Genomic DNA, 22,516 nt, shown 5'->3' with positions numbered 1-22,516 from the left:
TATTTTTACAGAAATATGAACATAAACCTAAATGTTATTTATTTATTTATCATATATTATCAATTTACTGACTTGGATAAAGAGTTTTAATTCTCTCTCTCTCTCTTTTTGTTTTACACTTTGGTATTTTACAATATTGCCAACAAAATTCACAAAGTTGATAATCTCTGTGATTTTTACATGATATATTAATCAGAAAATACTAATCACTATTAAAAGGCCAGGCATAGTGTTTTACATACATTGATTACATAGTTCTGACAAGATGGCAATGATCTGGTTAAGAGTCTTTTCTCTAGAGCTAGAATACTTAGGTAACCTGGCTCACCCACTTGTTGGCTGTTTGACTTTGACTGGACTGCTTCATCTCTCAGATGGTGATCATGTAATTGTCTATCTCAGAGAGCTGATGTGAGGAGTAAGAGGTGTTAAATTCAAAGTGCTTAAAACAATGAATGTCATACAAATAAATATTAGTAATTGTTTACTATTGTTACTAGTAGAACTGCAAAGAAATCTGAAGATGGTCCTGAAGAAATTCACACTGGGCTGGGGATGGAGTTTAGTGATAGAGTACTTGCCCACCATGTATGAGGCTTGGGGTTTTAATCCCTAACAATGAAACAACAAAAGAAAGATAGGGTGAAATCAAGAAAAGAAACTCACCCCAACATTAGATACTAAGTGAGCAGAGTGATCATAGTGAGGATTTGAAATCGTATTCTAACCCAGTATACCATACCACTTTCCTGGATTCTTCTTTCTCTAACGAAATTATATTATTTTTCACATAGTGTTGTAGACACAGAAAATAGTATTTAATACACAAATACCATACTGTGTGTACAGTATTGATCATAGGAATATAAGTAAGTTCACCAATTCTGACCTATAAAGGGACTTTAGGAAACATTTACCTACTAAGAATGTAGTTCATTTCAACTTTGCTTTATTAAGGGCTCCTTATATTATCTCCTCACTGTCATAACTTCAGTGCCTTAAAATGTTTTGCCTATAAAATAAATACACTTATTATGTAATAGGTAACAAAAATATGCACAAGCATGTCGCAAAACTGTAATTAGAGATTGAAGCCATTTTCATTAGTTTATATCCAAAAATTAAAAGAAGCTTGGGTATCTCAGTCAATAGTGGTTTCCTACAAAAAGTTGGCAGGGCCATCTCATGAGATATGACACAGTGTTTGCACTATGCTTACATCTCCAAGATACACAGGCCATGTATTATTGTTGTATGGACACATTGAATTATTTTGTGTAAATGCATAGAAAGGATGACTTTATTGCCCCTCACTATTGCCTGGATTCCTTTACTTTGAAATTATTAAAATCTGGGGATATGGTTATACAAATTCAATGTTTTGCTTTACCATGTTCAAAACAATTCCTCCTCTCCATTCGCTCTGCTGCTAACCCAAAAGGAGACTCAAGTTTCAGTTCCATAAACCATGATGTACACCATGTCCTATAACAACCATTATTATATTAGATGTTGAATTTTCTAAATATATGCCATGGAGAATTGCCCTTGAAGATCTCACTCACTGTTCAGCTAAGAGAGGCAGACATGTGGACAGAAGAGTAAACTATATGTGGCACATGTCAGTATGGAGAGATCTGCAGCAATTGTACAAGGGAACACATGAATGAGTCAGAGCTTCATAACCATTTTCAACATGTGTTGATCATTCTCAGTGTAGCGATATGTATTAGGCCCCTACCAGTGTACTAAATTAGTGATAACCATGACCTCTAACCTCCTAGAGCTTTCCATTGAGGCAAAAAGAAAAAAACATTTTAAACACTGTTAAACACACTCCAACACATGCGTCTGAGCATACCATGTATATGTGTATTATGGTGTGAAACAGGAAAGGCTGGGGTGCTGCAAGAGAGAACAACAAAGGAGCATAATAGAGTGTCACTTCAGGCTCCTCTGAGGAAGTTGTTATCTAAACCAATACCAAAAACATGAACAGAACTTAGCCAACTAAAAAGACAGGTGGTGTGAGAATAGGAGAAAGAACATTCCAGCCCCAGGGATTCAGTTTGCACTATGCACATTTCTGCAGATGTTCCATGCTGCAGTCTCCTAATGTCCTTCACCACTACTAATTTGCGTGACAGAGAGAATCCAGCATATACCAGAATTAGAGTGTGCATATCCCTAGTCCTGATAACAGCCAAGCCACTCCTTTTCAAGAAAAGGAAGACAGTTCATGTTGATCTCTTCACCTTTCCTGTGTGGGATTCTGTGACATACCTTCCACCCTTACCTCCACATCATTTACACACTCAACTCCCAGACTCTGTATCCTCCTTCAGAGAACATTGTTGTTCCCCACCAGCAATACAGCCCATCTCACCCTTCACTGGGACTGGGACACATGGCCCACCAAACTCTCCTGTTCTCTCTTCTGGAATATTATCTGGGATGAAGACAAATGGAGAATAATTCAAGCTCCAATATTTTTTTAAAAAATCAAATACAACTTTTGTAATATATGTAAAATTATGAGTAATGAGGATAATTGACCTCGTTTCTTACAGTATATGGGAAGATGGTTAGTGATGCTGGTAAATCTCATCCAAGAGACTGGAGAAGGCTTCCACATTCAGGTGAAATTCTGAAGACAGTCATTGCCTAGAGAATGAATTGCACTTTTCAATAGCAGAAAACAATTACAAACAACACAGCTTTAACTACACAGTAGTAGCCAAACTCAACAGAAGTCAACCAGAAAGGCAGGGTCTAAGGGCAGTTTTTGGTAATGCAGGAGCTAGTTAAGAAGGAAACAGAAATTGTCTGGGTCTCAAAGGTATACACTGTGTAAACTGCATGGTGACCACAGAGCGCTCTGTGATTCCACATAAAGAAAACATAGACCTTATAAGATTGAGTACTAGTATTTTAAACTACATAAATGTGTGCATATTTCAGTTAGGGTTGGAGATGTGACTCCTGCTGCCAACTTAAGGCCAAGGCAGCTGACTCTAGCCCTTTTTTGGGTTGTTTTATTTAATCTTGCCTGGCTAGAGCCCAACTCTTCTCTGAAATGACTTAGCTTCCGCACCACAGTTCCTCATTCCCCATCCCAGGTTTCCGGACTGGACCAGCAGGAGGGATAAAAGAGGCGGGGACATCGCTGGAGCCGCGGGCCTGGGAACCCTAGCCCCCACTTGCCCTGAGCACTCGGATCCTGCTGGAAACTCCAGGACATGGGCCTCACATTGTGCTCCTGCAGCCTCTGCAGCCAGCTCAAACCCGGGCTGCTGCTCCTGGGACTATTGGTCCTATCAGCTGTGGTCACAGTCGCCAGTGGTGGTGAGAGCAGAAGTAAAGTGGGGAGGGGACCGACTCATGGGAGCAGTGGGAATTGATTCCGGGAACCCCCGGGGTGCTGAGGCAGTGTCCTTAAAGTTAATGGTTCCAGCTCTATTGTCCTGGGCTGCACAAGCTTGCTGCCATGGAGTCAATATACCTTCCCTCTGGAAATGCAATTGGTGGCTAAGGAAATGAAGACCAAGGGCAGGGGTGGGGGAGGGGCTGGGAGATTCTCTAGGTGCCTCTGGCCACTCTAGAAATCCTCATCCCTCCCCTATTCCTGGCTCCTCACCCTTTCTGCCACCCTGCAGAAGATGGGGACTTTCACTGTGTGTGTGTAAAAACCATGTCCAAAGTCAATGCTGAATACATCTTCAAACTGGAGGTGATCAAGGCAGGACCCCACTGTGCCACCGCCCAGATGATGTGAGTTCTGGCCCTGGGCAGGTGGTGCTGCCTTTTCCCTCTCTGTCCCTCTGTTTGATCTTGTTTTGGAATCAGGGCACCAAAGGTGCATCTCTTTGCTTTTTCCTGCAGAGCTACACTGAAGAGTGGAAGGAAAATTTGCCTTGAGCGGCAGGTCTCCCTATTTAAGAGATTAATGAAGAAACTCCTGGACAGTTAGTTTATACCTGGCTAAATGTGTATTTTGCTATAAAACATGTTTGGGTGCTTCCCCCCACCCCACCCCACCCCACCCCCACACACATTCGCTCTAACTAAAAAAGAATCTTCTATTGCTTATATTATCCTTCAAATCTTAAATAAATAAATAATATGAATCAAGTTGTGATTTTGTCAAAATATTGCTTCATAATAGAGGAGAAAATAGTGATGCCATAACATATTTTCTTACAAGAAAACACCTCAAGAATTTTAAGCAAAAAAAAAAATGTTTTGAAGGAGGGTTTTTTATAAGGAATAAATTTGCTTGGTGCTACATGTTGGCTGATAGATATTTGAATGTTTAGGTGACTGTATTACTTAATATATGCATATTTACTGTATGTGTTACATTTGTTAATAATAGCATTTAATCATTACTAGTCTCCTAGGCTCATTTTTTTTAAATTAAGTAAATAAATGAGACCCTGATTTTATCCCTTTAAGACTTAGACTCTACTACATTATTATTAGAAAATTAATAAAAATTGAATTTGAAAAGAGTAGTTAATGTTACTCTATTAATACTTTGGGAAACTGCATTAAAATAGCTTAATCTTTATAAGGTTTTTGAAAATGTTGATATTCTACAAAAATGAAAATTAAAAACAGTTTTTGTATTCATATTGTTGCCTGCAAAGAATCCCTATTTTGCAAACCTACCAGTTTTGTTCTTAATATATTTACATGTTAGTATTCCTCTAAGCATGCAGATGTCTTGAATAGAATTTTTTTCCCCTGGGCATTTTCAGGTTGAGGAGTTGCCTTATTTGCAGTTCACTATTCTCCCTTGCATTCCCTAACATTAAAGGTGTTAAGATTACATGTTAAACAGCCATGGAACCAGGAGCAGTGCAAGCTGATGTTTTCATTCACACTTTGGGAAGATGTTACTACACCTTGGGGAGAAGAGAAGATGTTGCAACATGGGTATATTAGTTAACTATTGCTTGTGTAACAAATTCTCACAAACTCAGTGGCTTAACAACACAAATCTATTATCTCACAGTCCTGAAGGTCACAAATTCAAAATAAGTCTTAATGGGCTGAACTCAACATGTCTTCAGGGCTGTGTTCCTTCTGGCTTTAGAGGGCATTCTTTCTCCTTACCTTTCTCAGCCTCTAGAAGCCACCTCCATTCCTTGGCTTAGGGCCCTTTCTTCCAAGTTTGAAGCTTATCATTCCAGCCTCAGCTTTTGTTGTCACATCTGCCCTCTCCTCTGACATTCTCTAATAAGGAGCTGTGTGTATACATTGGGCCCAATTGGATAAACTAGAATAATCTTACTATCTTAACATCCTAACACATGTGTCAAAATTTTTTTCTGGCCATATGAAGTAACCTAGTCATAGGTTTCAGGCATCAAGCCATGGGAATCTTAGTGGTAGGGGACATTATTCAGCCTACCACAATAGGCAAGAAGGCAAAATCTAGTTGAGGCAGAAGGAAGCCACAGATGCTGGCTTAGGAACTAAGGCAATTTCGACCTAAGATGAAAGTGTTTGGATAATGGTATGTTTAAACTCCTAAGGGAAATGAGACTATGATACCATTCAGTCTCTTGGGAAAAACGGACACCTTAGGATGGCAAATTAATTAAAATAGACACAATTTCTAGAGGCTTATGAAGTGCCAAAACATCATCTAAAATTTTTTACCCACACTGCAAGTTAGGTAATATTATTCCCATCTCAGAGTTGAGGTAACTGTCTAGGAAAGGCCACAGCTTGTTAGAAGCTGTATAAATCAGTCTGGTTCCTATCTCCCTGCTCTGGGTTTCACATTGTGCTTTCACACAAGCAAGTAGCATGGTAGCCCATGCTTCAGAAAGGAATGACCCCATAAACTGGCTCTTGTAGATGGATTAGGGTTTGCTAGTGGGTCAAAGGGAAGAGTGGTACTACCACAACATGAAAAACTAGACAGAAAGATGCATGATCGTTAAGTCCTCGGCATATTTGGACAGAAGCTCATAGTTCTGCAGGGCTGCAGTCTATGGGGAAAGAGAGTGAACAATGGTCTTCTGTTTAGTTTTCATCAACTTGGTGCTTATCACTTCCTGTATAGCTTTTATGCATTCTTACCTAAATTATCTCTCAAAACACAGATATAATTATGGCACTTCCCTTCATAAAACAAAACTCAAAGTCCTTAGCATGGCTCTCAAGGCTGTGCTACATTCACTTTCCCTCTGTGCCTTGTTTCCTCATCCATGAAGTGGGAACAATCTGAGTATAGGCTTCATGGGTTATTGTGAGGACTAAAGAAGTGGCATCTGTAAAACATTTGGTGTAGTTCTTCATGCTTAAGAACAGCAAATATTAATTCTTGCTATCAATAATGCTTCCAAAAATACCATCTCAGTCAGTTTCGAGTGTTGTGTTTAGCAAAGCAATTTTTTGTGATAGATAGAAATACAGGATCGAAATAGCACCAGTGTTCTTCAGATCAAATGAACTTTTTGGGAGAAAACATTGGAAAGGAGATGAGAGTGGTGTGATTTATTTTGCTCATTCCTCTTCTGCTGTGTGTCTCAAATAACACACTCAGTTGTATCCCATAAGAGAGGTGAGTTAAAGGGACAAAGGTCACAACAAATTTTTCCAAGTGAACCAGTGCTGGAATCTTGGGGCCTCATATGTCTTTACTTCAGAATTACTGTTGTCTAACTGTTCTGAGAACACTTTCAAGTTGCTGTCTTTATCAGCAAGGGCATTGAGAGAGGTCTTCCTTACCAGGAAAAGCCCAACACACACAATTCCTTGTTGTTCAGGCATTTATGGAGTAATAAGCTTGAGTGTACTTCAATTGTCCATCCACCCCTTCCCTCTCAAGCCTGGTGTTGATTGGAGGCAGGCAGTGGGAAATGTCCACAAACTAGGCACTTACCTCCTGTCATGGTCCCTATCAACAAAACAAAACCACCAAAAGATTTTTTGCCCCCAGAAGTTGTTCTGCCATTTTTTAATCTTTGCTCTCTTTTTTCTTCTAAGGCCTTTGTGATAAGTTTCCTCTGTAATATGAAGAACATTGAAAGCTTACTTGAATTTAAAGATATATCCATAGTTTTCTCATTATAAAGGATGTGATACTACAGATAATAGTACATAAAGAGAAAACAAATATTTTTCAAAAACTATAATTTCACCACTCGAAAGTATCCTTTTCCTTTTTCAAAGTACTGGTCATATGATATGGTTATAAGATGAACAGTTAATTTTCAATAAAATGTCATTTGTTCTCACAGATTCATAAAAGAAACAGTAATTACTTGATTATATTTCAAGGAGTTAGGGAGCATTCCTGTCCCAATTTTACAGATAGAAAACCAAGTTCCAGTATAATAGAATAAGTTTTCTTTGGCCAGGGAATGAATGGCAAATCCATGTGATCCAGTAATCTAGCATTCATTTATATTATATATATATGTATATATATATATATATATATATATATATATATATATATACTGTGTATGCATATATTCATTGTGTATTTATGTATGTATGTATATAGTTTCACATGTATACATCTATATACAAGTATGCCCACCCATGCTCACACACACATAAAAATTTCAAAATACAATACTTACACTTTCTTTATACTGTGGAATCCTGGTACTTCATTTTCAGCACTATGCTATCCTACTTTTAAAAAATGTTGACCACAACTCTATAATTTCATGACTCACTGCTGGACATGGATGATAGTATAAAAGCACTTTAATTAGAGTCAAGTTCTTATGTTTCCTATTGAGTCCCCACTCTAGAGAAGGCACCTGGAGAGGCAGCAGGCATGAAATGAGCAGGACCAGCTACGTAGTTCAATCTTCATTGCCAGGTATCCTCTTCCTTCATTCTCACCCCCGACCTGGGTTGGAATTCCCATGACAAGCAGAATTTGACTGTAACTGAAATATCAAACAATCACTGATGGTACAAAGAGCATGAGCGTACTCTAGTGTCTATGAATAACATGGTGAGAACTCCGAGCCTAACAAGGTTAGCAGTTGGGAAGAATGTCTTTTATGTTCAATTAACTATCTGCTGGCTAGATGCCTTTTGCTCAGCCTTCAACTACACCATTGCATCAGCAGGACTAAGTGCATTATTGTTCTTCTTCATGTAGTTAATATTTGACAAATATTTATTTAGTCCTGGTCTTTCAGGTATTTATCTGGAATTGGAAGTAAAGAGAGGGAATAGGTTTGACCATTATTCCCTGATGTAAAGTAGGAAAAACAGATAAGTGCATATTCACAGTCTAGCTTAACAGTCATTCTGGTGATGGAGGTATGCATACATTGCCTTATTCCTTCTTTGATAATAGTTCCTATAGTTTTCTCTAACATACTGGCAGAAGAAGACTGATTCTGCAACACAGATGGTAAGTGAAAGCTAATTGTTCCAACTTTGCTTGATGACTACTCTGCCTGCAGGTTTTATAGCCTATCATCACAAAATGCCAGATAAATGTGTAATCCCATGTTATATCTGCTACAGAGAAGAAATAAATATTTGGCATGGCTTGAACATATCTCCCAGGTTTTACATGATGGGGACTTAATTCTCAATGGAACAGTGTTAAAAGGGGAACTTTTAAAAGGTGGTCATGAGGATTCTGTCTCCTGAATGGATTAGTACCATTATCACAGCAGCAAGTTCATTATCATGTGGGTTGGTTCCTTTTAAGGGATGAATTCGTGAGTTCAACCCCTTTCTCTCCCTCTCCTGCACCCCTCTCTCTTTCACATTGTGATGCCTTCTGCCATGTTATGATGCAGCAAGTAAGCCTTCTGCAGGTTTAGCTCCTCAATCTTGGATTTGCAAACCTCCAGAACCACCAGGAGCCAAATAAATTTCCATCTATTGTAAGTTCATTCAGTCTGTGGTATCCTGTTACAACAGCATAAAAAAGACTGAAATTGTTACATCAAAATCTTATTTCTTTGTTGTTATTGTTGTTGTTTACTAGGAAGACACTTAAGCCAGGCTCCCAATCATCAGATGTCCTGTATATTTTATAATCTTTAGATATATTGGTTGACAAACATTGTGGTTTTGTTATTTGATTCTTTTAGTTGCTACCAACAGTGGAAAGTACCCCTGTGTCTGTCATATTCAACTTTTTCTAACTAGCTGTCTGTATGCAAGCTTTGGATTGTGATTCTGTGTGGGAAAATTCTGGCCTGTTGGCCTTGTTCTTAATGGGTTATGTATTGGGTCAAGGATTGTGGCCACCAATGTTTGGAATGGCATGTGCTCTTGTGCAAATCTCTAAGGAAAGGGAAGAAAAGTAGTATTCACTAGTAAGATTTCAATTCTGAATCAGACCCTATGCTGGATCCTACTATTAGTGTGATTTACTCCTTTAGTTACCGTGCATGGTGGCCACCTTAGTCCTTGTTTTGGAAATGAGGAAACTGAGTAGACTAAGGGTCACACAGAATCAAAATTAAGATTTAATCCAAAGGAGTTGTCTTATTCTATTTTGTATTGCTGAAATTGAATAGCACAAAGTAGGTAACTTATAAATAGAAGAAACCTATTTCTCAGAATATTGGAGGCTGAAAAGTCCAAGGTCAAGGGGCTGCATATGATGAGAACCTTATTGCTATTTCATAACATGACACTGGGGATGACATGATGAGAAAGCCCATGAAAGAGGGCCAGGGCAAGAGCAAGAGAAAGCCAAGAAAGTTGAGTATATTTTTACAACAACCCACTCTCCCCATTACTAAGCCACTCCTGCCACAATACCATTGATCCATTCAAAACAGTGGAGCCCTTATTAGCCATGTCCCAATTACCATCACAGTGGCACTTACATTTCAACATGTGCTTTGAAGGCATTTTAGTCAGCTTTTTCATTGCTGTGACTGAAAGATCCAACCAGAATAACTTTAAAGGAGGAAAAGTTTATTTGGGGACCCACAGTTTCAGAGACCTCAATGCACAGACAGCAGGTTTCATTCCTCAGGGCTGGAGGTGAGGCTGGACATCATGGGGGAAGAGTGTGGCAGAGAGAAGCAGCTCACAAGATGATCAGGAAGCAGAGAGAGACTCCACTCACAAAACCATGCCCCAATTCCCACCTACTCCAGTCACACCCTACTACTTCAATTACCACTCAGTGAATCCCTATTAGGGGATTAATTCACTGATTGGGTTAAGTCTCTTATACCCCAATCATTTCTCCTCTGAGAAATGCAAGAGCATTGTCTCACGCGTGAGCTTTTGGAGGACACCTCACATCCAAACCATAACAGAAGGGGAGACTCAAATTATTAGCCCATTGGGTTAATGTTACCATTTATGAGAGAATATAACAAAAAGAGAAATATGGGGAGAAAAATCTGTATAAAACTGCTAAACTCACTAAATTATGTTTGTTTTTTTCCAAAGCCCCCTGGAAAGCAATGTATTTTCTGCCCTTGATTAAGTTCCCATTAGAAACAAATCTAATGGCTGAAGCAGAACAGGCAGTGAATATAACAGGACAAGGAGGTAGCACCTCATATAGACACCTATTTGTTGTAATATCTCTATATCAAAAACTGCTTGTCATGGGAATTCCAACCCAGGTCGGGGGTGAGAATGAAGGAAGAGGATACCTGGCCAAGCAGATTGAACTACGTAGCTGGTCCTGCTCATTTCATGCCTGCTGCCTCTCCAGGTGCCTTCTCTAGAGTGGGGACTCAATAGGAAACATAAGAACTTGACTCTAATTAAAGTGCTTTTATATTAACATCCATGTCCAGCAGTGAGTGATGAAATTATAGAGTTGTGGTCAACATTTTTTAAAAGTAGGATAGCATAGTGCAGAAAATGAAATACCAGGATTAACAGTATAAAACAAGTGTAAGCATTGTATTTTGAAATTTTTATGTGTGTGTGAGCTTGTGTGAGCATACATGTATATAGATGTATACATGTGGAACTATATACATACATACATAAATACACAATGAATATATGCATTCACATTATATATTTATATCATATGAATGATATAAATGAATGCTAGATTACTAGATCACATGGATTTGCCATTCATTCCCTGGCCAAAGAAAACTTATTCTATTATACTGGAACTTGGTTTTCTATCTGTAAAATTGGGACAGGAATGCTCCCTAACTCCTTGAAATATAATCAAGTAATTACTGTTTCTTTTATGAATCTGTGAGAACAAATGACACTTTATTGAAAATTAACTGTTCATCTTATAACCATATCATATGACCAGTACTTTGAAAAAGGAAAAGGATACTTCCGAGTGGTGAAATTATAGTTTTTGAAAAATATTTGTGTTCTCTTTATGTGCTATTATCTGTAGTATCACATCCTTTATAAGGAGAAAACTGTGGATATATCTTTAAATTCAAGTAAGTCTTCAACGTTCTTCATATTACACTGGAAACTGTTACCACAAAGGCCTTAGAATAAAAAAGAGAGCAAAGATTAAAAAATGGCAGAACAACTTCTGGGGGCAAAAAATCTTTTGGATATTGAGTTCAGCCCCTTTCTCTCCCTCTTGTTGATAGGGACCATGACAGGAGGTAAGTGCCTATTTTGTGGACATTTCCCACTGCCTGCCTCCAACCAACACCAGGCTTGGGAGGGTTGGGGTGGATGAACAATTGAAGTACACTCAAGCTTATTACTCCATAAATGCCTGAACAACAAGGAATTGTGTGTGTGTTGGGCTTTTCCTGGTAGGAAAGACCTCTCTCAATGCCCTTGCTGATAAAGACAGCAACTTGAAAGTGTTGTCAGAATAGTTAGACTACAGTAATTCTGAAGTAAAGACATATGAGGCCCCAAGATTCCAGCACTGGTTCACTTGGAAAAATTTGTTGTGGCCCTTTGTCCCTTTAACTCACCTCTGTTATGGGATATAACTGAGTGTGTTGTTTGAGACAGAAAGCAGAAGAGGAATGGGCAAAATAAATCATACCACTCTCATCTCCTTTCCAAGGTTTTCTCCCTCAAATTTCATTGGCTCTGAAGAACACTGGTACTATTTCGACCCTGTATTCCTATCTGTCACAAAAAATTGCTTTGCTAAACACTTAAAACTCCAAACTGACTGAAATGGTATTTTGGAAGCATTACTATAGCAAGAATTAATATTTGCTATTCTTAAGCATGAAGAACTATACCAAATGTTTTACAGATGCCACTTCTTTAGTCCTCACAATAACCCATGAAGCCTATACTCAGATTGTTCCCACTTCATGGATGAGGAAACAAGGCACAGAGGGAAAGTGAATGTAGCACAGCCTTGAGAGCCATGCTAAGGACTTTGAGTTTTGTTTTATGAAGGGGAGTGCCATAATTATATCTGTTTTGAGAGATAATTTAGGTAAGAATGCATGAGAGCTATACAGGAAGTGATAAGCACCAAGTTGATGAAAACTAAACAGGAGACCGTTGTTCACTCTCTTTCCCCATAGACTGCAGCCCTGCAGAACTATGAGCTTCTGTCCAAATATGCCGAGGACTTAACGATCATGCATCTTTCTGTCTAGTTTTTCATGTTGTGGTAGTACCACTCTTCCCTTTGACCCACTAGCAAACCCTAATCCATCTACAAGAGCCAGTTTATGGGGTCATTCCTTTCTGAAGCATGGGCTACCATGCTACTTGCTTGTGTGAAAGCACAATGTGAAACCCAGAGCAGGGAGATAGGAACCAGACTGATTTATACAGCTTCTAACAAGCTGTGGCCTTTCCTAGACAGTGTGGGTATAGAAATTTTAGATGATGTTTTGGCACTTCATAAGCCTTTAGAAATTGTGTCTATTTTAATTAATTTCTCATCCTAAGGTGTCCCTTTTCCCCAAGAGACTGAATGGCATCATAGTCTCATTTCCCTTAGGAGTTTAAACATACCATTATCCAAACACTTTCATCTTAGATCAAAATTGCCTTAGTTCCTAAGCCAGCATCTGTGGCTTCCTTCTGCCTTAACTAGATTTTGCCTTCTTGCCTATTGTGGTAGGCTGAATAATGTCCCCAACCCCCAAGATTCCCATGGCTCGATGCCTGAAACCTATGACTAGGTTACCTCATATGGCCAGAAAAAAAGTTGACACATGTGTTAGGATGTTAAGATAGTAAGGTTATTCTGGTTGATCCAATTGGGCCCAATGTGTACACACAGCTTCTTATTAGAGAATGTCAGAGGAGAGGGCAGATGTGACAACAAAAGCTGAGGCTGGAATGATAAGCTTCAAACTTGGAAGAAAGGGCCCCAAGCCAAGGAATGGAGGTGGCTTCTAGTGGCTGAGAAAGGTAAGGAGAAAGACTGCCCTCTAAAGCCAGAAGGAACACAGCCCTGAGGACATGTTGAGTTCAGCCCATTAAGACTTATTTTGAATTTGTGATCTTCAGGACTGTGAGAAATAGATTTGTGTTGTGTAAGTCACTGAGTTTGTGAGAATTTGTTACACAAGCAATAGTTAACTAATATACCCATGTTGCAACATCTTCTTTTCTCCCCAAAGTGTAGTAACATCTTCCCAAAATGTGAATGAAAACATCAGCTTGCACTGCTCCTGGTTCCATGGCTGTTGAACATGTAATATTAACACCTCTAATGCTAGGGAATGCAAGGGAGAATACTTAACTGCAAATAAGGCAACTCCTCCACCTGAAAATGCCCAGGGAAAAAAATTTCTATTCAAGACATCTGCATGCTTAGAGGAATACTAACATATAAATATAATAAGAACAAAACTGGTAGGTTTGCAAAATAGGGATCCATTGTAGGCAGCAATATGAATACAAAAACTGTTTTTAATTTTCATTTTTGTAGAATATCAACATTTTCAAAAAACTTATAAAGATTAAGCTATTTTAATGCAGTTTCTCAAAGTATTAATAGAGTAACATTAACTATTCTTTTCAAATTGTATTTTTATTAATTTTCTAATAATAATGTAGTAGAGTCTAAGTCTTAAAGGGATAAAATCAGGGTCTGACTTATTTAGTTAATTAAAAAAAACCCTAGGAAACTAGTAATGATTAAATGCTATTATTAACACAACTAAGAAATGCAGGAAATATGCATTTATGAAATAATACAGTCACCTATACATGCAAATATCTATCAGCCAACATGTAGCACCAAGCAAATTTATTCCTTATAAAACAAACCCTTCTTCAAAACATTTTTTTTTGCTTAAAATTCTGGAGGTGTTTTCTTGTAAGAAAAAAATGATATGACATCACTATTTTCTCCTCTATTATGAAGCAATATTTTGACGAAATCACACCTTGATTCATATTATTTATTTATTTAAGATTTGAAGGATAATATAAGCATTAGAAGATGCTTTTTTAATTAGAGCGAATGTGTGTGTATGTGTGTGGTGGGTGTAACACCCAAACATGTTATATAGCAAAGTATACATTTAGCCAGGTAGAAACTACCTCTTCATGAGTTTTCCAATTAATGCCTTAAAGAAGGAGACTTGCCCTGCAAGGCAAACTCTACTCCCACTCTTCAGTGTAGCTCTGCAGGAAAAAGAGAAGAGATGCACCTTTTGGTCCCTGGATTCCAAAACAAGATCAGACAGAGGGACAGAGGGACAAAGGGCAGCACTAACTGTACAGGGCCAGAACTCACATCATCTGGGCGGTGGCACAGTGGGGTCCTGGCTTGATCATCTCCAGGTTGGTGATGTCCTTGGCATTGACTTTGTACCTGGTCTTTGCACACATGCACTGAAACTCCCTATCTTCTTCAGGGTCCTCTGAGGGTGACAGAAAGGGTGAGGAGCCAGGAGTAGGGGAGGGAGGAGGATTTCAGGAGTGGCCAGAGGCACCTTGCCAATCTCCCTGCCCCACCCCCACCCCTGCCCTTGTCCTTCATTTCCTTAGCCACCAATTGCATTTCCAGAGGGAAGGTATATTGACTCCATGGCAGCGAGCTTGTGCAGAGCTTGGCACAGTGCTGGCACACTTTGCAAGCCCAGGACAATAGAGCTGGAACCCTTAACTTTAAGGACACTGCCTCAGCACTCCGGGGGTTCCTGGATTCAATCCTGCTGCTCCCATGGGTCAGTCCCTCCCCTCTTTGCTTCTGCTCTCACCACCACTGGCGACTTTGACCACAGCTGATAGGAGCAATAGCCCCAGGAGCAGCAGCCTGGGTTTGAGCTGGCTGTAGAGGCTGCAGGAGCGCAATGTGAGGCCCATGTCCTGGAGTTTCCAGCAGGATCCGAGTGCTCAGGGCAAGTGGGGGCTAGGGTTCCCAGGCCCGAGGCTCCAGCGATGTCCCCACCTTTTTTATCCCTCCTGCTGGTCCAGTCCGGAAACCTGGGATGGGGAATGAGGAACTGGGGTGCGGAAGCTAAGTCATTTCAGAGAAGAGTTGGGCTCTAGCCAGGCAAGATTAAATAAAACAACCCAAAAAAGGGCTAGAGTCAGCTGCCTTGGCCTTAAGTTGGCAGCAGGAGTCACATCTCCAACCCTAACTGAAATATGCACACATTTATGTAGTTTAAAATACTAGTACTCAATCTTATAAGGTCTATGTTTTCTTTATGTGGAATCACAGAGCGCTCTGTGGTCACCATGCAGTTTACACAGTGTATACCTTTGAGACCCAGACAATTTCTGTTTCCTTCTTAACTAGCTCCTGCATTACCAAAAACTGCCCTTAGACCCTGCCTTTCTGGTTGACTTCTGTTGAGTTTGGCTACTACTGTGTAGTTAAAGCTGTGTTGTTTGTAATTGTTTTCTGCTATTGAAAAGTGCAATTCATTCTCTAGGCAATGACTGTCTTCAGAATTTCACCTGAATGTGGAAGCCTTCTCCAGTCTCTTGGATGAGATTTACCAGCATCACTAACCATCTTCCCATATACTGTAAGAAACGAGGTCAATTATCCTCATTACTCATAATTTTACATATATTACAAAAGTTGTATTTGATTTTTTTAAAAAAATATTGGAGCTTGAATTATTCTCCATTTGTCTTCATCCCAGATAATATTCCAGAAGAGAGAACAGGAGAGTTTGGTGGGCCATGTGTCCCAGTCCCAGTGAAGGGTGAGATGGGCTGTATTGCTGGTGGGGAACAACAATGTTCTCTGAAGGAGGATACAGAGTCTGGGAGTTGAGTGTGTAAATGATGTGGAGGTAAGGGTGGAAGGTATGTCACAGAATCCCACACAGGAAAGGTGAAGAGATCAACATGAACTGTCTTCCTTTTCTTGAAAAGGAGTGGCTTGGCTGTTATCAGGACTAGGGATATGCACATTCTAATTCTGGTATATGCTGGATTCTCTCTGTCACGCAAATTAGTAGTGGTGAAGGACATTAGGAGACTGCAGCATGGAACATCTGCAGAAATGTGCATAGTGCAAACTGAATCCCTGGGGCTGGAATGTTCTTTCTCCTATTCTCACACCACCTGTCTTTTTAGTTGGCTAAGTTCTGTTCATGTTTTTGGTATTGGTTTAGATAACAACTTCCTCAGAGGAGCCTGAAGTGACACTCTATTATGCTCCTTTGTTGTTCTCTCTTGCAGCACCCCAGCCTTTCCTGTTTCACACCATAATACACATATACATGGTATGCTCAGACGCATGTGTTGGAGTGTGTTTAACAGTGTTTAAAATGTTTTTTTCTTTTTGCCTCAATGGAAAGCTCTAGGAGGTTAGAGGTCATGGTTATCACTAATTTAGTACACTGGTAGGGGCCTAATACATATCGCTACACTGAGAATGATCAACACATGTTGAAAATGGTTATGAAGCTCTGACTCATTCATGTGTTCCCTTGTACAATTGCTGCAGATCTCTCCATACTGACATGTGCCACATATAGTTTACTCTTCTGTCCACATGTCTGCCTCTCTTAGCTGATCAGTGAGTGAGATCTTCAAGGGCAATTCTCCATGGCATATATTTAGAAAATTCAACATCTAATATAATAATGGTTGTTATAGGACATGGTGTACATCATGGTTTATGGAACTGAAACTTGAGTCTCCTTTTGGGTTAGCAGCAGAGCGAATGGAGAGGAGGAATTGTTTTGAACATGGTAAAGCAAAACATTGAATTTGTATAACCATATCCCCAGATTTTAATAATTTCAAAGTAAAGGAATCCAGGCAATAGTGTGGGGCAATAAAGTTATCCTTTCTATGCACTTACACAAAATAATACAATGTGTCCATACAACAATAATAAATGGCCTGTGTATCTTGGAGATGTAAGCATAGTGCAAACACTGTGTCATATCTCATGAGATGGCCCTGCCAACTTTTTGTAGGAAACCACTATTGACTGAGATACCCAAGCTTCTTTTGATTTTTGGATAAAAACTAATGTAAATGGCTTCAATCTTCATTTACTGTTTTGTGCCATGCTTATGTATATTTTTGTTACCTATTACATAATAAGTGTATTTATTTTATAGGCAAAACATTTTAAGGCACTGAAGTTATGACAGTGAGGAGATAATATAAGGAGCCCTTAATAAAGCAAAGTTGAAATGAACTACATTCTTAGTAGGTAAATGTTTCCTAAAGTCCCTTTATAGGTCAGAATTGGTGAACTTACTTATATTCCTATGATCAATACTGTACACACAGTATGGTATTTGTGTATTAAATACTATTTTCTGTGTCTACAACACTATGTGAAAAATAATATAATTTTGGTAGAGAAAGAAGAATCCAGGAAAGTGGTATGGTATAGTGGGTTAGAATACGATTTCAAATCCTCACTATGATCACTCTGCTCACTTAGTATCTGATGTTGGGGTGAGTTTCTGTTCTTTATTTCACCCTATCTTTCTTTTTTTTTTCATTGTTGGGGATTAAAACCCCAAGCCTCATACATGGTGGGCAAGTACTCTATCACTAAACTCTATCCCCAGCCCAGTGTAAATTTCTTCAGAGCCATCTTCAGATTTCTTCTTTGCAGTACTACTAGTAACAATAGTAAACAGTTACTAATATTTATTTGTATGACATTCATTGTTTTAAGCACTTTGAATTTAACACCTCTTACTCCTCACATCAGCTCTCTGAGATAGGCAATTACATGATCACCATCTGAGAGATGATGCAATCCAATCAAAGTCAAACAGCCAACAAGTGGGGGAGCCAGGTTACCTAATTATTCTGGCTCTAGAGAAAAGACTCTTAATCAGATCATTGCCATCTTGTCAGAACTATTTGATCAATGTATGTAAAACACTATGCCTGGCCTTTTAATAGTGATTAGTATTTTCTGATTAATATATCATGTAAAAATCACAGAGATTATCAACTTTGTGAATTTTGTTGGCAATATTGTAAAATACCAAAGTGTAAAACAAAAAAGAGAGAGAGAGAGAGAATTAAAACTCTTTCTCCAAGTCTGTAAATTGATAATATATGATAAATAAATAAATAACATTTCGGTTCATGTTCATATTTCTTTTAAAATAGCAAGGGTGTAAATTTTATGGATTTAGAAATTGATGAAGAATATTGATTTTAAAAAGAACAATTAATAGTCTAGTAAAGTTTAAATTCTCTGTTGTACTTATTTGTAAGTCCAATTCTAATACTGAAATTGTAATTATGCACACATTATGTAAAGGCAAATATATACAAAATGTCAGAGTAAAACATTAATATAAAATAAAATGTATCATTTTCTGTCTTTTCTGTTTCAAGAAATGCGAGAGTGTTTTTAATAAAGAATGTCAAGGTTTTCTTCACCATATATTTTCTTGTTCTACTAGTGTTAAGTGTATTCCCTTTAAAGTAAATAACCATTGCTTACAAGACTTACATTCTACAACTTTATTATTTTTAGAGTTTTAAGGCAAAATAAACATTAGAAAAGTTTCCAAAGGATACTTTTAAACAAGCCATCTAGAACAAAAACATTGAAAATCTCTATTGCCTAAATACACTTAAAATGCATTTATTGAGCAAATATTCCATGCTTGGCTCTGCATGATCACTAGTGTCATTGACTATTGTAAAATCTGTTAATCAACATAGGAACTTTGAACATAACAATAGAGAAAGAAAATTACACAAATGTATTTGGAAAGAAATTTTCAACTAAAGAAATGTAAAGCAAGTACAGTGTTTAGCCAAAAACTGGAGAGTAAACCTTAAATTATATGTTAGTCTTGCTCATTTTCATCTTCTCTCTGTCATCTTTTAGGCAGAGTTCTCACAGTCAAGTAGGATTTGGAGGACAGAATGGAAAATGTACCTGAATTTTTGTATAGTAAAAATGAGTGTATGAGTTAATAACTCTAGAAAGTCAAGGCTTCAAAATCCTACCCTTCCTGGGAGATTAAAAAGGGGTTGGTAGAAAATAAACAGATTAAGCAGCTGATTCATCACTTTCCAACAGTTTCTGGATCATTTTCTTGACTCTGGGAGCTTCTGGGTCCAGACAGATTTCCCTCCCATCCTTCAGTGTAGCTCTGCAAGACAAAACACAATTATCTGTGAGTATCCTAGGTTGGAACAGATCCATGAGACTGGAGAAAGTAGTGTAGGTGGGAGGAGTTGGAGGGCTTCCTTAATGAAGCAGTGATACAGAAGAAGGAACTTACATCACTTCAACTTTGGCACAGTGGGCCCCTGGTCTGATCACTTCCAAATTTTGGATGTTACTCGGATGAATTCCAGAGATCGTCTTCACACATATGCATCGCAGTTCAACATATGGTTCTACACTTTTGACTATGAGAGAACATAAAACTCTATTAGTGGTCATGGTTATTTTCCTCAGTTTCTTTATTTGTAAATTCAGGGTAATTGAACCACTCCCATAAGACAATGGCATATAATTGATAAACCTTTAGTAATATGGCTAGCAGATTGCATAGCACAACACATCTGTAATGCCCACTAAGCTCAGCTCCTTCACTTAGGGTCACTAGTATAAAGGCATTTGCTAGCCCTAGAAGGGCCAGGATAGTCATCCCCTCAAGTCCCCCCTGCACAACTGCAACAAAACAGCTATAGCTGCTGGACAGCAGAGGCTCTAGATTCACCTTTCCCTAAATTTCTCCTGCGTTGTCCAGTGGTAGAGGGAACCAGCACAGTCAGGAACAGTGACAGCAGCAGCAACACCTGCAGGACACGAACCGGTCTGGTATTGGTACAGAAGGAGGTGGCACTGGGTCTGAGGCTCATGGTGCAGAAGACAGAGCTAGAGCTGTTTCCAGAGCCAGGAGACCACAGCCTGAAGGTGCGTTGCTGCCTAGAAGTCTGCAGCTAAGTGGCTTTATATGCCCTCCAGATGTCTTTGATATGACTGCTTCAAGACCAGTAAGGAGGAAGAAGTTAGGAAAGGGGAAGTGAGGGTGTGTACTGATAGACCCGTAAATGCATGCTTAAGTCATACCACCCAGAAAACATCAGACAGATCAAAATTCCTGCTAAATTAGTTGCATTTTATGAGTCATTTCACATCCCTACTCTCCTTTTCTCAATACATATATCCCTTACATACATATAAGCACTCTACTTAGGGAGGTAAGAACCAGATTAAAATACTGCATGTCTTTTCTTTGTATCAACTGGGTAACAATATGCCTGCCTCTCCTATGATACAGTTTATAGGCTTAATAGATATTTGGTGAACATCTGAAGACATAAGCATGTGGCCCCTGAAGAAAGAGAGTTGTTTCCTTTTACAAATGGCAAAGAAAGCAGATATTTTGGTCTTGGCTGTTGAAAAATGTCAGGATTTGTTTGAAGTATGTGGATAAAATATGAGCCAATTACCACCAAAGGCTCACCTTGGATATTAGTTGATGGGTTTCTTTCTGCCTTCTGAATAAATTACATTTTGTAATTTCATTAAGAAAGTAGAAGCAGACACATTCTCCTTTGAATTATAAAATAAGCTACTTATTTTTACCATCTGAGTATACCCCAGAGAAAGAAACAGCACATTTTTCTTTTTATTTTTAATCAAACAAAGATAAATAACATAATCTGTTGTAAAAAATTCCTATACAGTGCATATATGTGGAATAAAATGTTCAAGCTCCTCTTCATACTTAACTCCATATTATTGCTCTTATAGAAATCACCATTAACAATTTGGCATTTGTTTTATATTCTATCTACATTCATTTATACACATAAACATATACAGAAAGGCATATATAACACATAGATAAAACATACATAGAGATAGGCATAGTCCTTTTTTTATAAGTGGAATCATTCTGTTGGGATCATTATACAGCTTACTCTTGTCTTTCAAAAGCAATGAGTGAAACACAAAGGATTTAAACATTTTTTATGCTCTCCTTCTTTTTCTGCCCATCACAACCCTCCAAAACATATTGTAAATGATATTTATTGGCCCACCAAACACTTTTATTCTCTCAATACTTAATTCTACCCAAACTTCTTTTGTGTTTTATTTAGTTAGATTATTCAACAATCCTTAATCCATTGGAGGAAAAGATGTAGAACATCTTATGAATTAGTGGTACTACTTGAGTTGATTGGTAGCAGGAAAGGCGTGAGCATGTAGCATAATAACATTACATCAGTATTAATCAACAAATGTGTCTTGTCACACACACACAAAATCACATCATCAACAAGATTCATGAGGAAGTACTAACAAAGTCCATTTCATTAAAATTTCAACTTCTTTTTAGTGCATATTTAAGGTAAAACAACTTTTTACTAGTTTCTCTTTATTCAAGAAATAACGATTAAGTATCTATTATGTGCAAGGCATTATAAAATTTTCATTGAATTTATTCGTTTAACTCTTTTTTAAAAAAGTAAGTCCTAAAATATTTGCACAAAAAAATGAGATAAAAATGAATTGGATACTACTACAATTACTTTGACTACTGCTGTTAACTGCTATTTCTGTTACAATTTTCTTCCATTTCCATAATGAGACACACAATACAGATGGTCATAAACTGTCTGTACAAAATGGGTAAAATATATTTTAAAATAAGTTATTCAATTAAAAGCAGCTAACTCATAAAAAATTAGAATTTAAATGAATGCTAAAAGTAGAAGCAAATGCCAGAGGTTCTTGGGTTTTAAAATAACTTGACAGGCTTTTTTGAATCTTGCATTTTCAGTGTGTGTGTGTGTGTGTGTGTGTGTGTGTTATTTCTTGTCCCTTTAAGTCACCTTATAAGTAGCAGAGTCATTCAGGAAACAAGCAAGTTTTTCTAAGACCCAAAATACAACTTATCAGTTAGCTATTTTAAATAAAATATTTAAAGACCTTGGAGGACTATTATCCATTAAAATTAAGACATATATAAACTCTGCTTTATATAGAACATTTTGAAAAGCTGTCTTTTAAATCCTTCTTCCAAGTATACAGGAAATAAACTATCATCTGCAAATTGGTCATAAAAGCAATTGGTACAGAAGATCCTTGGGTACCAAAACTTGGGATTCATCTGTTAAAGTACCTTAGTCAACAAATTAAAATACTAGAGAACAAACATTTTCCATAAATGTTGAAAACAAATGT

The 22,516-nt window shown here is 38.1% G+C and overlaps 3 protein-coding genes and 2 long non-coding RNA genes across 5 annotated transcripts; 2 read left to right on the top strand and 3 right to left on the bottom strand.

Moving 5' to 3' along the window:
- Positions 1 to 112: 112 nt before the first annotated feature.
- LOC131423601 (uncharacterized) lies at positions 113 to 7,911 on the bottom strand. The gene is made up of 3 exons (XR_009225346.1): positions 7,605 to 7,911; positions 2,569 to 2,664; positions 113 to 2,449 (listed from the first exon to the last, which is right to left on the bottom strand). It is a non-coding gene; the product is annotated as an uncharacterized LOC131423601 (long non-coding RNA).
- LOC131423140 (platelet factor 4-like) lies at positions 3,086 to 4,266 on the top strand. Its single transcript, XM_046428656.2, has 3 exons — positions 3,086 to 3,345; positions 3,657 to 3,771; positions 3,883 to 4,266. The coding sequence occupies exons 1-3, from the start codon at positions 3,240 to 3,242 to the stop codon at positions 3,968 to 3,970; spliced, it is 309 nt and encodes a 102-aa protein (XP_046284612.1). The 5' UTR covers positions 3,086 to 3,239; the 3' UTR covers positions 3,971 to 4,266.
- A 318-nt stretch (positions 7,912 to 8,229) lies between the features above and the next one.
- LOC124082203 (uncharacterized) lies at positions 8,230 to 16,901 on the top strand. The gene is made up of 3 exons (XR_006848301.2): positions 8,230 to 8,398; positions 15,792 to 15,887; positions 16,008 to 16,901. It is a non-coding gene; the product is annotated as an uncharacterized LOC124082203 (long non-coding RNA).
- LOC124082199 (platelet factor 4-like) lies at positions 14,297 to 15,318 on the bottom strand. The gene is made up of 3 exons (XM_046428654.2): positions 15,111 to 15,318; positions 14,645 to 14,771; positions 14,297 to 14,532 (listed from the first exon to the last, which is right to left on the bottom strand). Exons 1-3 carry the CDS (start codon positions 15,214 to 15,216, stop codon positions 14,445 to 14,447), a joined length of 321 nt encoding a protein of 106 aa, XP_046284610.1. The 5' UTR covers positions 15,217 to 15,318; the 3' UTR covers positions 14,297 to 14,444.
- A 1,906-nt stretch (positions 16,902 to 18,807) lies between the features above and the next one.
- Ppbp (pro-platelet basic protein) lies at positions 18,808 to 20,276 on the bottom strand. The gene is made up of 3 exons (XM_046428745.2): positions 20,040 to 20,276; positions 19,596 to 19,725; positions 18,808 to 19,463 (listed from the first exon to the last, which is right to left on the bottom strand). The coding sequence occupies exons 1-3, from the start codon at positions 20,179 to 20,181 to the stop codon at positions 19,361 to 19,363; spliced, it is 375 nt and encodes a 124-aa protein (XP_046284701.1). The 5' UTR covers positions 20,182 to 20,276; the 3' UTR covers positions 18,808 to 19,360.
- Between the last annotated feature and the right edge of the window lie 2,240 nt (positions 20,277 to 22,516).

The sequence above is a fragment of the Marmota monax genome, unplaced genomic scaffold (assembly GCF_021218885.2).
Source record: "Marmota monax isolate L192 unplaced genomic scaffold, Marmota_monax_Labrador192_F-V1.1 WCK01_AAM20220418_F8-fsc00132, whole genome shotgun sequence".
Taxonomy (NCBI): Eukaryota; Metazoa; Chordata; class Mammalia; order Rodentia; family Sciuridae; genus Marmota; species Marmota monax.
The sequence above is the reverse complement of the archived record's forward strand: the minus strand, read 5'-3'. Positions and strand labels throughout refer to the sequence as shown.